Source organism: Carettochelys insculpta, chromosome 28 (assembly GCF_033958435.1).
Source record: "Carettochelys insculpta isolate YL-2023 chromosome 28, ASM3395843v1, whole genome shotgun sequence".
Taxonomy (NCBI): Eukaryota; Metazoa; Chordata; order Testudines; family Carettochelyidae; genus Carettochelys; species Carettochelys insculpta.
The window spans coordinates 4,803,148-4,814,319 of NC_134164.1; the positions used below are offsets into that span (position 1 = coordinate 4,803,148).

An 11,172-nucleotide genomic window follows, 5' to 3' on the forward strand; every position below is an offset into this window, starting at 1 on the left:
GAACCCGATGTCACAGGGCTGGAGCTGACAGAGTTCCTGTGGCTGCAGGTGGCTCGTGGGACAGGAGATGCCAATGGGGCTCTGCACCTGAGCCAGCTCCTAGCCAAAGCGTGGGTGGGGTCCTTCCATCACCCAGCAGGGGTTCCAGTAACTGGGACTGTTGGTGGGGCTCTGCGCCATAGCTAGTTCCCAGCTGGAGGAGTCACCCAGCCCGCTGCCGGAGATCTTGTAACCGCTTCTCTATTAAGCAGCATATTTGAACATCCAGCAACCTCCTAGTCCTGCGGTTGCTGGATATGAAAGAGTTGACTGTATATATTGTTTTTGCTGTGTCCGTTCATCTGTCTGCCCAGGCAAGATTCTACCATGTCTCTCCCCGCAGCTCCAGCCCCTCTCCCACCCAGCGTGAGGCCTGGCCCAGCTCCCAAATGAAGGCCTCACCTCACTGTGACAGCCCTAGCCGTACCCCCTGGCCAGTGCAGGGCCCAGCTCATACACTTTGCGTATGTATTACAACAAGATTCTATCTAGAACATGCTTGCAGCTCAACTTCCTCTTGCAGGTGGAGCTGCAACTGAGCCTCTGGTGTTGACAATAAGATAAAAATTGTAGCTGACCCATGTGAATTTGAAAAATCAGAGATGGGGCACAGTACATTTCCCTAGCAGTACACTCCTGCATGTAGCAATCATAATTTGATTGTCTGAACTTCTGGAATGCAAAGGTTGGAAGTAAGTCAGTATTATCCAGTGAGAAAGTCTAGTTTTCCACTGGATGACTGGGCAACAAAATGACAGATACAATTCAGTGCTGATAAATGCAAAGTAATAAACCCTGGAAAACATAATCCCAAGGAATAGATATTAAGCTAGTAAATATAATAATGCCATTATATAATTCCATTATAGATCCATACCGTGCAGCTCTAGTCACTCCATCTTCGGAAGGGTTGAACCTCTCAAAAAAATGGGACTTTCTGGTCCGGCAACATCTGTGGTCCAGATGTTCCTGGATCAGAGAGCCCCAGCAGCTGGGAGTCGAGCAGCCGATGGCAGCAGGCCAGCAGCCCTGTTAGCCAGATGGTTTGTTTACCTGAGTGTCCGCAAGTACAGGGCCCTGCAGATCCCAGTGATGGCTGTTCATTGTTCCTGGCCAGTGGAACCTACAGGACATGGTGCACGCCAGGTCACCACTTCTTGCAGCTGCCATTGGCTACAAACAGTGACCCATGAACTCTGGGATCTGTGAGTGGCTATGCCTGTGGACACTCTGGTGAAAAAACTGTCTGGTTGTCTGCCAACTGCACACCCTCATGAACCACGTCCAGACCATGAACCAGAGATTCCCTACCCCAATATATAACTTATTGAATTTTACTTGTGAAAAAAGTACTTTTTAGAAATATTGAAGTGCATTTTAGTCCAAAGAATGTTTCTATCAAAATCTTAATCCCTGTGTAAAAGTCATTATTCAATGCCAGTTTTATCTACTATATCATCTTTTTATGGGGTGAAGAAAACATAATCAAGGCTCAGCTTAATGTATATCCCAAATTTCAAAAGACCATAGGAAGAACAAAAGAATGCTATGGTGGCTAAATAGCAGGTAACTGAGGCATTTAAAGGCAAAATGGCATCCTTCAAAATTTGGATGTTAAATCCTACGGAGTAAAATAGGAAGTAGCACAAATTTTGTCAAATAAATTGCTAAAGTATAATAAGGCATTCCAAGAAAAAAATTGAGAAGCAACTTGATAAAGATGGAAGAAGTAACAGTTAACATATCAAAACAAAGTGAAGGTTGAACCTCTCTGGTCTGGCACGCTGGGGCCCTGACTGGTGCCAAATGAGAGAATTTGCCAGACCACGAGAGGTCAGTATGGTCTAGCAGCATTACCAACACTGCCACAGCTTATGGGGTTCCTAGAAGACATGTAGGGGTAAATTAGAGCTAAATAAAAGTACATAAAACTGAGAGCCAGGACTGGTGGCTATAAACAAACTTCATGGGGCTGTGGAGAACTTGACTGCACCCATGATAAGTGGTCATTGTCTGGCTAATTGATATCATGCCAGATTATGGATGTTGCTGCACGAGAGACTACTGGACTAGAAAGGTTCAACCTGTACAGCAGAAGCAGGAAGCCTGCCAAATGGGCACTTGGGTCACAAGACAATAGAAGTGTTAAAGGAGTGCTCAGGAAAGACAAGGCTATTGCAATTGGATGCTAATTGAATTCTTTGCATTAATTTTCATTACAGAGGATGTGGCTGTGGTACCTACAGTAGAACTATCCTATTTGATTGACAAATATGAAGTGTGTCTCAAACTGAAGTTTTATAACAAACTGATAAATTAAATGGTAATAAGTCACTAGGACTAGATGATATTCAATCAAAGTTGTGAAAAAAACACAAATATGACATTGCAGAACTACTACCTGTAGTAGACATCCTATTACTGAAATCTATCTCTGTGCCAGATGTCTGGAGGGTAGCTAATATTGCCAATATCTAAAAAAGGCTCCAAAGGTGTTCCTGTTGATTATAAGCTGATGAGCTTGATTATAGGTAGAACCCTACATGGATACAAATGCCTAGTTGAGGATGTGGCTATCCATGGATAGGTATTGGAATCCACAGAGCTTGTGGGGTTCTATTCCCGAGAGACACTGTGGCCACTAGAGAAGAGTGTGGTCCTATTGCCTACAGGGCCAGGACCTTACGTTGACAGCATGGCTCCATCCCCATCCCTGCCCCAACCCCAGCCATGGCATCTCCAGTCTGTGGTCATCTAGTCCCACTAGTAGTAGGTTGGGGGCAGTGTAGCCACACGGCCAGGAGCAGCTGCCAGCATGAGGTACTGGCATCCCAGCAAAACAGGAACACACACCTTTAGGGCAGCCACAGTGTCTCTTGGGAGTAGAGCCCTGCTGAACCAAATGTCTGTCTGAGGATATTCACGTCTGTGGGCACACATTTGTATCCACAAAGGGCTCTAATTATAGGCTGTAAGACTGTAAAATATTTAAAAGTGACGTAGGAGACCAAGTTCAGTTTTCAAATAGGAATTTTGAAGCCTAAGTCTCATTTAATGTTTCACTGAAGCCTGGTATTTCTCATGGCCAGATTTTCAAAGGTATCTAGATGCCTGAAGGTGCAGATGAGTATCTAATGGAATTTTCAGAAACACCCATGTGTAACTCCTATTGATTTAAAGAAATGTTTCCAGGATCTGAAAATTAACTCTGCTAAAGTTTCTCATTGTGAAAAATCATGGTGCACATTCAGTCTATCTATATGAATGTGCATCTTATAGTCTGTATAATAATAATAGTTCATTGCTAATAGATTTTGGACATCATGTATAAAGCACAGGCCTTAAGACCACCAGCTTATTTAGGAAGTTTTCCATGTTGAATAAAGGAGGATTCTGAAAGTTAAAAATGAGGACTAATGCAAAAATTGTTCGCAATAGTTAAAAGATTTATTGAAAAACAGCAGCAAACAATGTATTTTTAGCATCCACAAGAAAATCCGTATCAGTGAAGTGAGAAGAGAAAGCATATACTAGAACCCTTATTTTTAAGATAGGGAAGTCTTAAGCCACTTAAAATTCTACATTTGTCCAGAATACTTCCTTGGTTTTGCATATGTTTGTAGACACATCTATGAGGATCCTCTGTTACTTGTTTCATGTTGCTTATTTCACATGTCTTTCTTCAACTGACTGGACTTGTGATGAGACTATTTTGCCATCCACCAGTTCTTCAACAATTGTTTTAACCACTCTAGTCTTAGATGGCTCTATAAATAAAATAGTAATAGAATTGTCCATTCAAGATATTAAAATAAAGAATCTCATAAAGTAAAAAATTATGGTCCAGTTAAATAAACAGACTAGCATGTCTCTTGGCAAATTTTATATATCTGTGAATAACATTTATTTGTCATTTTTCTGAAATACACAGTGCAGCAGAAAGTTGCCTATAAACATGAAAAAGAGGTTGAAATATTATCTTTGGCAGATAAAGGTGTAAATTAAGATCTTTGGGGCTTCTTGTCCTTTATAATGTAATGTATTACTAAATCTGAGCCTGAAATGGCAAAATAATCTTCTGGGTTGCTGCATGCTTTGAATGACCTCAGTGGGAGGTGAAGTTTTTTAGCACTTCAGAGTAAGCACTCAGCACTTTGTAGGATTAAAACATTATAACCTGATTCAGTGCCCAGTGGAGACAATAGAAAGTTTTCCATTTACTTTAATAGACATTGGATCAGGTTTTCAATAAGGCTACATTTACACAAGAAGCATCTGTCGAAAGAAGTAACTGTCAGAAGGGATGTACCTGCAAAACTTCTGCTGACAGATTGTGTCTGCACATAAAAGCAGATTGGAAAGGCAATCTGCTCTGTGGAATGTCTGATCAGAAGCTTTGCAGACAGGGCTGCCCTGCAAACCAGAAGCTTTGTCTGTTGACAGAATGGCCTGGGAATGTCTGTTGAGAAAAGCTTTGTACCTGAATGTGGAGAGGTGTTACGCTGCGGGTTTATGTGCCATTTTTTGTTGACAAAGCACATTTTGTGTGTAGACTTCCTGGGGTTTTTTCCAACAAAAAGCCCAGTTTTTCTGAAAAAACCCTTCTGTGTAGAAGTAGCCTAAGTAGTTACTCATACACTGAAATATTTTGTTACCAAGTTCTGAAGATTTCTTTACTGGCAGAAGTAATGTTACTTTATTTTGAAAATAAAAACAGTAACTTAATTTAATTACCTTTGATATGAACTCTTTGTTCTTTATATCCATGACCTTCAGATCTAAAACCGCTGTTAAAATAATTATTAATCATTAGCTACCTTACAGAACTTTGGAATTCTAAGAAAATATAATTATTTTGAGAGTAAATGTGTATACTGGTTTTAAAAACAAGTTATAGCTATCTTTTGAGAAACAGCATGGCCAATAATCAGTTTTGTAAGTTCCTGGAGATGCTGTGTACTGGATACATCTGATTACATTGTCTTTTTGGTTTTTAAAAAAAAGTTGAATAGCTAGTTGCATCAAAATGCTTTATGAGATAAAGAGTAAATAAAATTGTTCATCAAATATGGATGTTAGATCAAACTGCTTGCTCTTTTATTCCTGATTGAAAAAATGAAAAATTTCTATGGTGAATATTCTATTTACTGGAGTCATTTTAAGGAATTTTCTGTTGCACATAGGGCTTGTCTACATTACCACCCTACTCCAAAGGAAGGATGGTAATTAGGGTGTTGGGAGTTTACTAATGAAGTGCTGCACTGCATACACAGCACTTCATTAAGCAAATTCTCCCCCTGTGGCAACTTCAAAGTTTTAAACTTCAAAGTTCCGGCTTGCGTCTAGCCGCGGCTCGCTGGCTGGTACTTCGAAGTCCCTTACTCCTCAAAATTTTGAGGAGTAAAGGGACTTTGAAGTTGCCCCGGAACTTTGAAGTACCGGCCGATGAGCCGCGGCTAGATGCGAGCCAGTACTTCAAAGTTTAAAACTTAGAAGTTGCTGCGGCGGGGAATTCGCTTAATGAAGTGCTGCGTATGCAGTGCAGCACTTCATTAGTAAACTCCAAATACCCTAATTACCAGCCTTGCTTCGAAGGAGGGTGGTAGTGTAGACAAGCCCATAATGTTCTCTAATATTTGTAGATGCTAAGAAAGAACAGATAACAGCGATATGTTTTCAGTTCACTTAGGTGCATTTCAGTGGGCATTGCAAGTTTCCCATTGACTTCAAAGTGTGTTGTTTTAGGTCGTTGACCCCACAACAGAACCTAACAAAAATTGTTCTTTCTGAAGACCATTTAGGCTACGGTTCCACTATAACACAGTATCAACAGAAGTCACTGTTGGAAGAGATTTCCCAACAAAACTTCTGTTGACAGAGTGCAGCCACTCTCAAAAGCAAAATAGGAGTGTGCTCCACTCTATTGATAGAGGAGCCAGACTGCCAGGCTGCTCTCTCGACAGAACGGGCACCGGGAAGCACAGCAGACAGGGCTGCCCATTTTTGTTGATGCTCTATCTGTTGAGAAAGACCCACTGGGGGCATTCACACAACTACTTTGTTGACAGAAATCTGTTGATGAAGGCGTTATGCCTCATAGCTGGAGAGGAAGAACCCTTTGCAGGAAGGTGCTGGGTTTTGTCCATACACTGTCAACAAAGGCACTTCATATGTAAATATGTGGCCTGTTTTGTTGACTAAACCTCTGTTTTGTTGATAAAACTCTCTAGCACAATTGTAGCCTCAATGAAATGTGCTAAGAAAAAATCCTTCTTAGCAAACATAATTTAGAAAAAAATACATAAAGGCTGTGTCTACACTATCCAAAAACTTCAAAATGGCCATGCAAATGGCCATTTCGAAGTTCGCTAATGAAGTGCTGAAATACATATTCAGCGCTTCATTAGCATGCAGGCGGCTGTGGCACTTCAAAATTGACGCGGCTCGTCCCAACGGGGCTCATTTTCAAAAGGACCCCACCTACTTCGAAGTCCCCTTATTCCCATCTGCTCATAGGAATAAGGGGACTTCGAAGTAGGCAGGGTCGTTTCGAAAAGGAGCCCTGTTGGGATGAGCCGTGCGGCCGCGAGGCACATCAATTTCAAAGTGCCGCGGCCACCCGCATGCTAATGAAGCGCTGAATATGTATTTCAGCTCTTCATTAGTAAACTTCAAAATGGCCATTTGCATGGCCATTTCGAAGTTTTTGGATAGTGTAGATACGGCCAAAGATTCTAAAACTTTTAATCTCTCAGTCGCTTCAGATCACGTTGAAATCAGTGGATTTAAGAGCTCGCCAACATGCAGGATCAGATTTATAGTGCTGATAAGTAAGAAAAAAAAACCTTTTGAAAAAAAGAGTGTTTTTGAGAGGCCGTATTTGAAATGTGGGTTCAGTCCTGTGAGGTGCTCAACAGTCATGCAAGATTATGTGGGCCCTTACCTTCCACTGAAGTCAATGGTATTAAAGGTAATTAAGCACTTCACTAGAATGATCTGCACCTTATTGGATTTATCTCTCTGTACAGAAAACGGAATAGTGGTATGTTGATATTGATCTCTTATTTTTAAATTTGTTTTACAAAAAAATTAGTCTAAATACTTTTTCCATCAGGCCATTTGCTTACCCTCCTCCATTTAGCAGGCGTCTATAGGTCTCAATCTCCATTTCTAGACGAATCTTGATGCCAAGGAGCTGTTCATATTCTGCATTCTGGCATTCCATTTCTGATCTGATTTGCTTTAATTGTTCCTCCAGATTGCTAATCTGAAGCTGTATTTGTGAAAGCTGAACACTGTAGTTTCCTTCAGCTTCTGTCAAGGTGCCTTCAAGGGAGCATTTCTATCAGTGCATAACAGTGGCATGTTATTGGTGAAACTGATATGCTTGATTACATGTAAGGAGAATCTTCTTTAACAGTAAAAATAATTTATACCAAAGAATTAGAAAAATTATTTTCCATAACAATTAGAACTAAAATTACATTAACTTTTTTCCTGCCAGTTTTCAATACCTCTTGATGTGTTGAAAATTATTTCTCTGGTATCATTTTTCCTTTCTGCTCTCTCTTCTTCACTATACAGTTTTCTAGTATTACACTGCTAGTTTTATTGTGTTTTATTGCTGTATACTCTGCTTCTGTAATCCTTTTCTCAAGCAATGCACAGTAAAGTGTATTAAATTAATTGGAGATGTATATAAAAGAATTTAATTGTATGTTAAGTTTATGGAAACAAGTGAAACATCAAAGTGGAAATGTAAAATGTAATGTCTTTGGTGCATGATTATCTGATTTACAGGTGCTTAAAAAGAATTCAAAATTGTTCTTATTGGTGAGATATTGGAGGTGTAATTTGTGTGTTCTCTGTGCTTCTGAAGAAATTGGTCAGAGTCTTTTAATGCAATCTTTTTACAGATTAGAATGAATAAAATATAATCACAAAGAGAACTGATGAAATCACGCTATGCCAAAATGTTAGACATTAATTTTTATATCCCATTATTTCTTATTTACATTATTAATTTATCTGTAAATATTAAAACACTATATAGGCCACCAAGGGATTATTCAATATTCAGCATTCCCCTGAAACACATTGCCATTTTATGCTTACTTAAAAGGCTGTGGGCCATATTCCATAATTGATTCTGCCAAAAAGAGTTCCACTGAAAGTGGATAGATTCAATGTGTGCAATCAAGGTGAAATATTGACCTGTAATGCCACTTTTGAGGCCATGTCTATTACAAAACATTATAACATGTTTTTGAGACTGGTTACAATAAATCCATTTATTTTGATTATGCTTTCTAACTATTCAGCCTCATCACGCTTTATTTTGTTTGATTTTAGTATTTAATTCAGAAGTAAAATTGTTTCTCTGTGGTTAGAGTAAGCATAGGGGAGCTATCAAAACACATCTATATAGAGGCATTTATGCCCTTATATAATGCCAAACTACTGGATGAAGTTAATATGCGCATTGAATAGAATTTTTAGTGATAAAAGTTACCTTAGGTGGCAGCTATTACACACCTTGGCCAGAAGGGCTTGCAGCTCAAGGTCCAGGGTTTGGAGAGTATGTTTGAGCTCAGTTACTTCATGCCTGGCTGAGTCTGCTTCACCAGTATCATGATGGATCTGTTGCTGCAGCTGTTGACTCTGGAAAATTCATAATGCAATATAGTGAATACAGGGTAATAAAACAGAATCTTTTGATTTGAATATGCTTTCAGATAACTTGTCATCAATCATAATTTTACCATTTTATTAAATTGTTCTTCAGCCTCCCTACGATTTTGCTCAGCAAGGGATTCATACTGAAGTCTCATGTCCTTCAGAATCTTCGTTAGATCAACTCCTGGAACAGCATTCATTTCTACATTCACTTTACCTGTAGAGCCATGCTGAAAGCATTTCATTTCCTGGTTAAATTGAAGACAAGGAGATTTTAAATAGGTTGATTTAAATAGCTTTAAATAGGTTGGTGGGGGTTGATCCTGCTTGAAGCAGGGGGCTGGACTAGATGACCTCCTGACGTCCCTTCCAGCCCTGTGATTCTGTGAAGTTTCAACTCCAGAAGCAGGGAAAATTAAATAACTGAAATGACTGAGGGTCAAAATTTGAACGTTTTGAAATAGTAAATTGACCATAAACCATTCCACTTTTAAATTAAAGGACTCTCATTAAATTCAGTGCCAACTGAACTAAGATCTATATTTGCAAATGGAAGGCAAAGATCTTACTTCCTCGTGGTTCTTCTTAAGAAACATCAGCTCCTCAGACAGGCTTTCAAGTTGTGCTTCCAGGTTGGATCTGGTCATAGTGAGGTCATCTAGGACTTTACGCAGACCATTAATGTCAGCTTTAATACTTTGGCAAAGTAACAGCTCATTTTCATACCTTAAAAGTGTTAGGAGAATTTTGAGAATATAATCAGATCAGAAAGAAATAAATCAGTTTGGCTTGCAAGAAAAATATTTGATATTATAAAAGCAGAAATTCATTACAAAAGATGTGCGAATAATAGTTTTTTATTATCTGTTTATTTTAAATTCTATTTTTTGTGATTTGGCAAAAATTTTAATTTTAAAATTTTAAAAGTTTAGCTCTCTTGGACATTATTGTTATAAACTTAAATTTAATATTGCAGTTATTTTTGCATATTAATTCAGATTTATTTAATACTAAAAATTACAGAAAAAGGTGTCTAGGGACTATATGGTGTAATCTGTTTGTAATCCAAAAACAATGTTGAGTTATGCTTAAAAACAAATGGCATGAGAGGGTGCCTGTTTTTACTACTCCGTCATTAATAACTGGTTTTCATTGAACTCACTTAAGTTTGAAGTCATCACCAGCAAGCTTGGCATTGTCAATCTGCAAGATTATGTTGGCATTGTCCATAGTTGCAGAGATGACCTGGATAAATAGATCAGGGATGAGGCAATATGAAAATTGTGAAAATATCGTTTGCTTTTAATTTTGAGTCAGCACTAGCAAATTTTAGGGGCTAAAATTAAAACTTCATCTTTTAAGAAAAATGTGTTTATATGCACTGTAAACATAGAGGGAGATATGATCTCTTTCCCTTTTTAAAAACTAAGTATTTCCTTTTTAGGTTAAACTAATTTTCATACATAAACAGTAAAAAAAATTGAACATACTTAATAGTAGATTTTTAAATATTAAATTAACAAGTATATGTGTATGTGTGAAAATCAGTTAATAGAAATATTCCCTAAAGTCAACTGCTTTAATTATTATTAATGTCAGCGAAAAATAATAGATGTCTGAAATTACATTGAGCAGAATTTAGCACTTGGTAATAAACTATAACTCACAAGCAGTACACGAGTTAGCGCAAGATACAAGGTATACGCCATTGTAAAGTGCTGAAAAATTATTACCTGATTCCTAATATCTTCAATTATCTGGTAATATTTGCTGTAATCAAAGCTTAGCCCAGCAGCAAGATCATGTTTCTCATACCACTGCTGGATTTTATGTTCAAGATCAACATTTGCCTTCTCCAGAGCACGTATCTTATCCAGGTAGTTAGCTAGGCGATCATTAAGATTCTGCATGGTTTCCTTTTCATCACCAGAGAGAAGGCTGCCATCAGCCTCACCAAAGCCTCCACCATAGCCAATACCCAAGCCTCCAAATGAGCTTCTGCAATAGGCACCTCTATATCCCCCTCCAACCAATATATTACCAAAGCCATCACAATAGCTTCCACCAAAGCCACTACCTGCTCCCCCTCCTAATCCACTACTTAAACTGACACCAGATCCCCCAACCAAATCACATACACTCTTACTACCAAAGCTAGCTAGTCTGACCGATCCACCACCTCCAGCAAGTGAAGAAACCCGCTTGGATCCACTAGCAATCTGGAAAGACATAATGCTTTACTGTTGCTAAAAGTTGTTAAAAAGTAACAAAGACATCAAAGTAGAATGAAAGAATGCCTTCTCCAAGGCAGTTCCTTTACCTTTTTATGCAGAATTATTAGGGTGTTTCCCCTGGATTCCTCCTACCTCTGACAGTTTTTTTGCAAACTCAGCATACTGTTAACCATGATTATTTCTCCTATATAGCATTTAAGTAAATGGTGACAGTTCATGCAAA

At 38.7% G+C, this 11,172-nt stretch overlaps 1 protein-coding gene across 1 annotated transcript; it reads right to left on the reverse strand.

Moving 5' to 3' along the window:
- Positions 1 to 3,702: 3,702 nt before the first annotated feature.
- On the reverse strand, positions 3,703 to 10,946 carry LOC142002877 (keratin, type I cytoskeletal 12-like). Its single transcript, XM_074979349.1, has 9 exons — positions 10,449 to 10,946; positions 9,878 to 9,960; positions 9,285 to 9,441; positions 8,802 to 8,963; positions 8,575 to 8,700; positions 7,167 to 7,381; positions 7,027 to 7,057; positions 4,349 to 4,376; positions 3,703 to 3,806 (listed from the first exon to the last, which is right to left on the reverse strand). The coding sequence occupies exons 1-9, from the start codon at positions 10,944 to 10,946 to the stop codon at positions 3,703 to 3,705; spliced, it is 1,404 nt and encodes a 467-aa protein (XP_074835450.1).
- Between the last annotated feature and the right edge of the window lie 226 nt (positions 10,947 to 11,172).

Bases quoted from the DNA above. Each gene is read 5' to 3' on its own strand.
- LOC142002877 (XM_074979349.1), bottom strand. From the start codon at position 10,946: ATGTCTTTCCAGATTGCTAGTGGATCCAAGCGGGTTTCTTCACTTGCT. The intron at 9,442-9,877 runs GTGAGTTCAATG...AACACTTTTAAG, and splicing joins GGTGATGACTTCAAACTTAA to GTATGAAAATGAGCTGTTAC. The intron at 8,701-8,801 runs GTAAAATTATGA...TGAATTTTCCAG, and splicing joins AAGAACAATTTAATAAAATG to AGTCAACAGCTGCAGCAACA.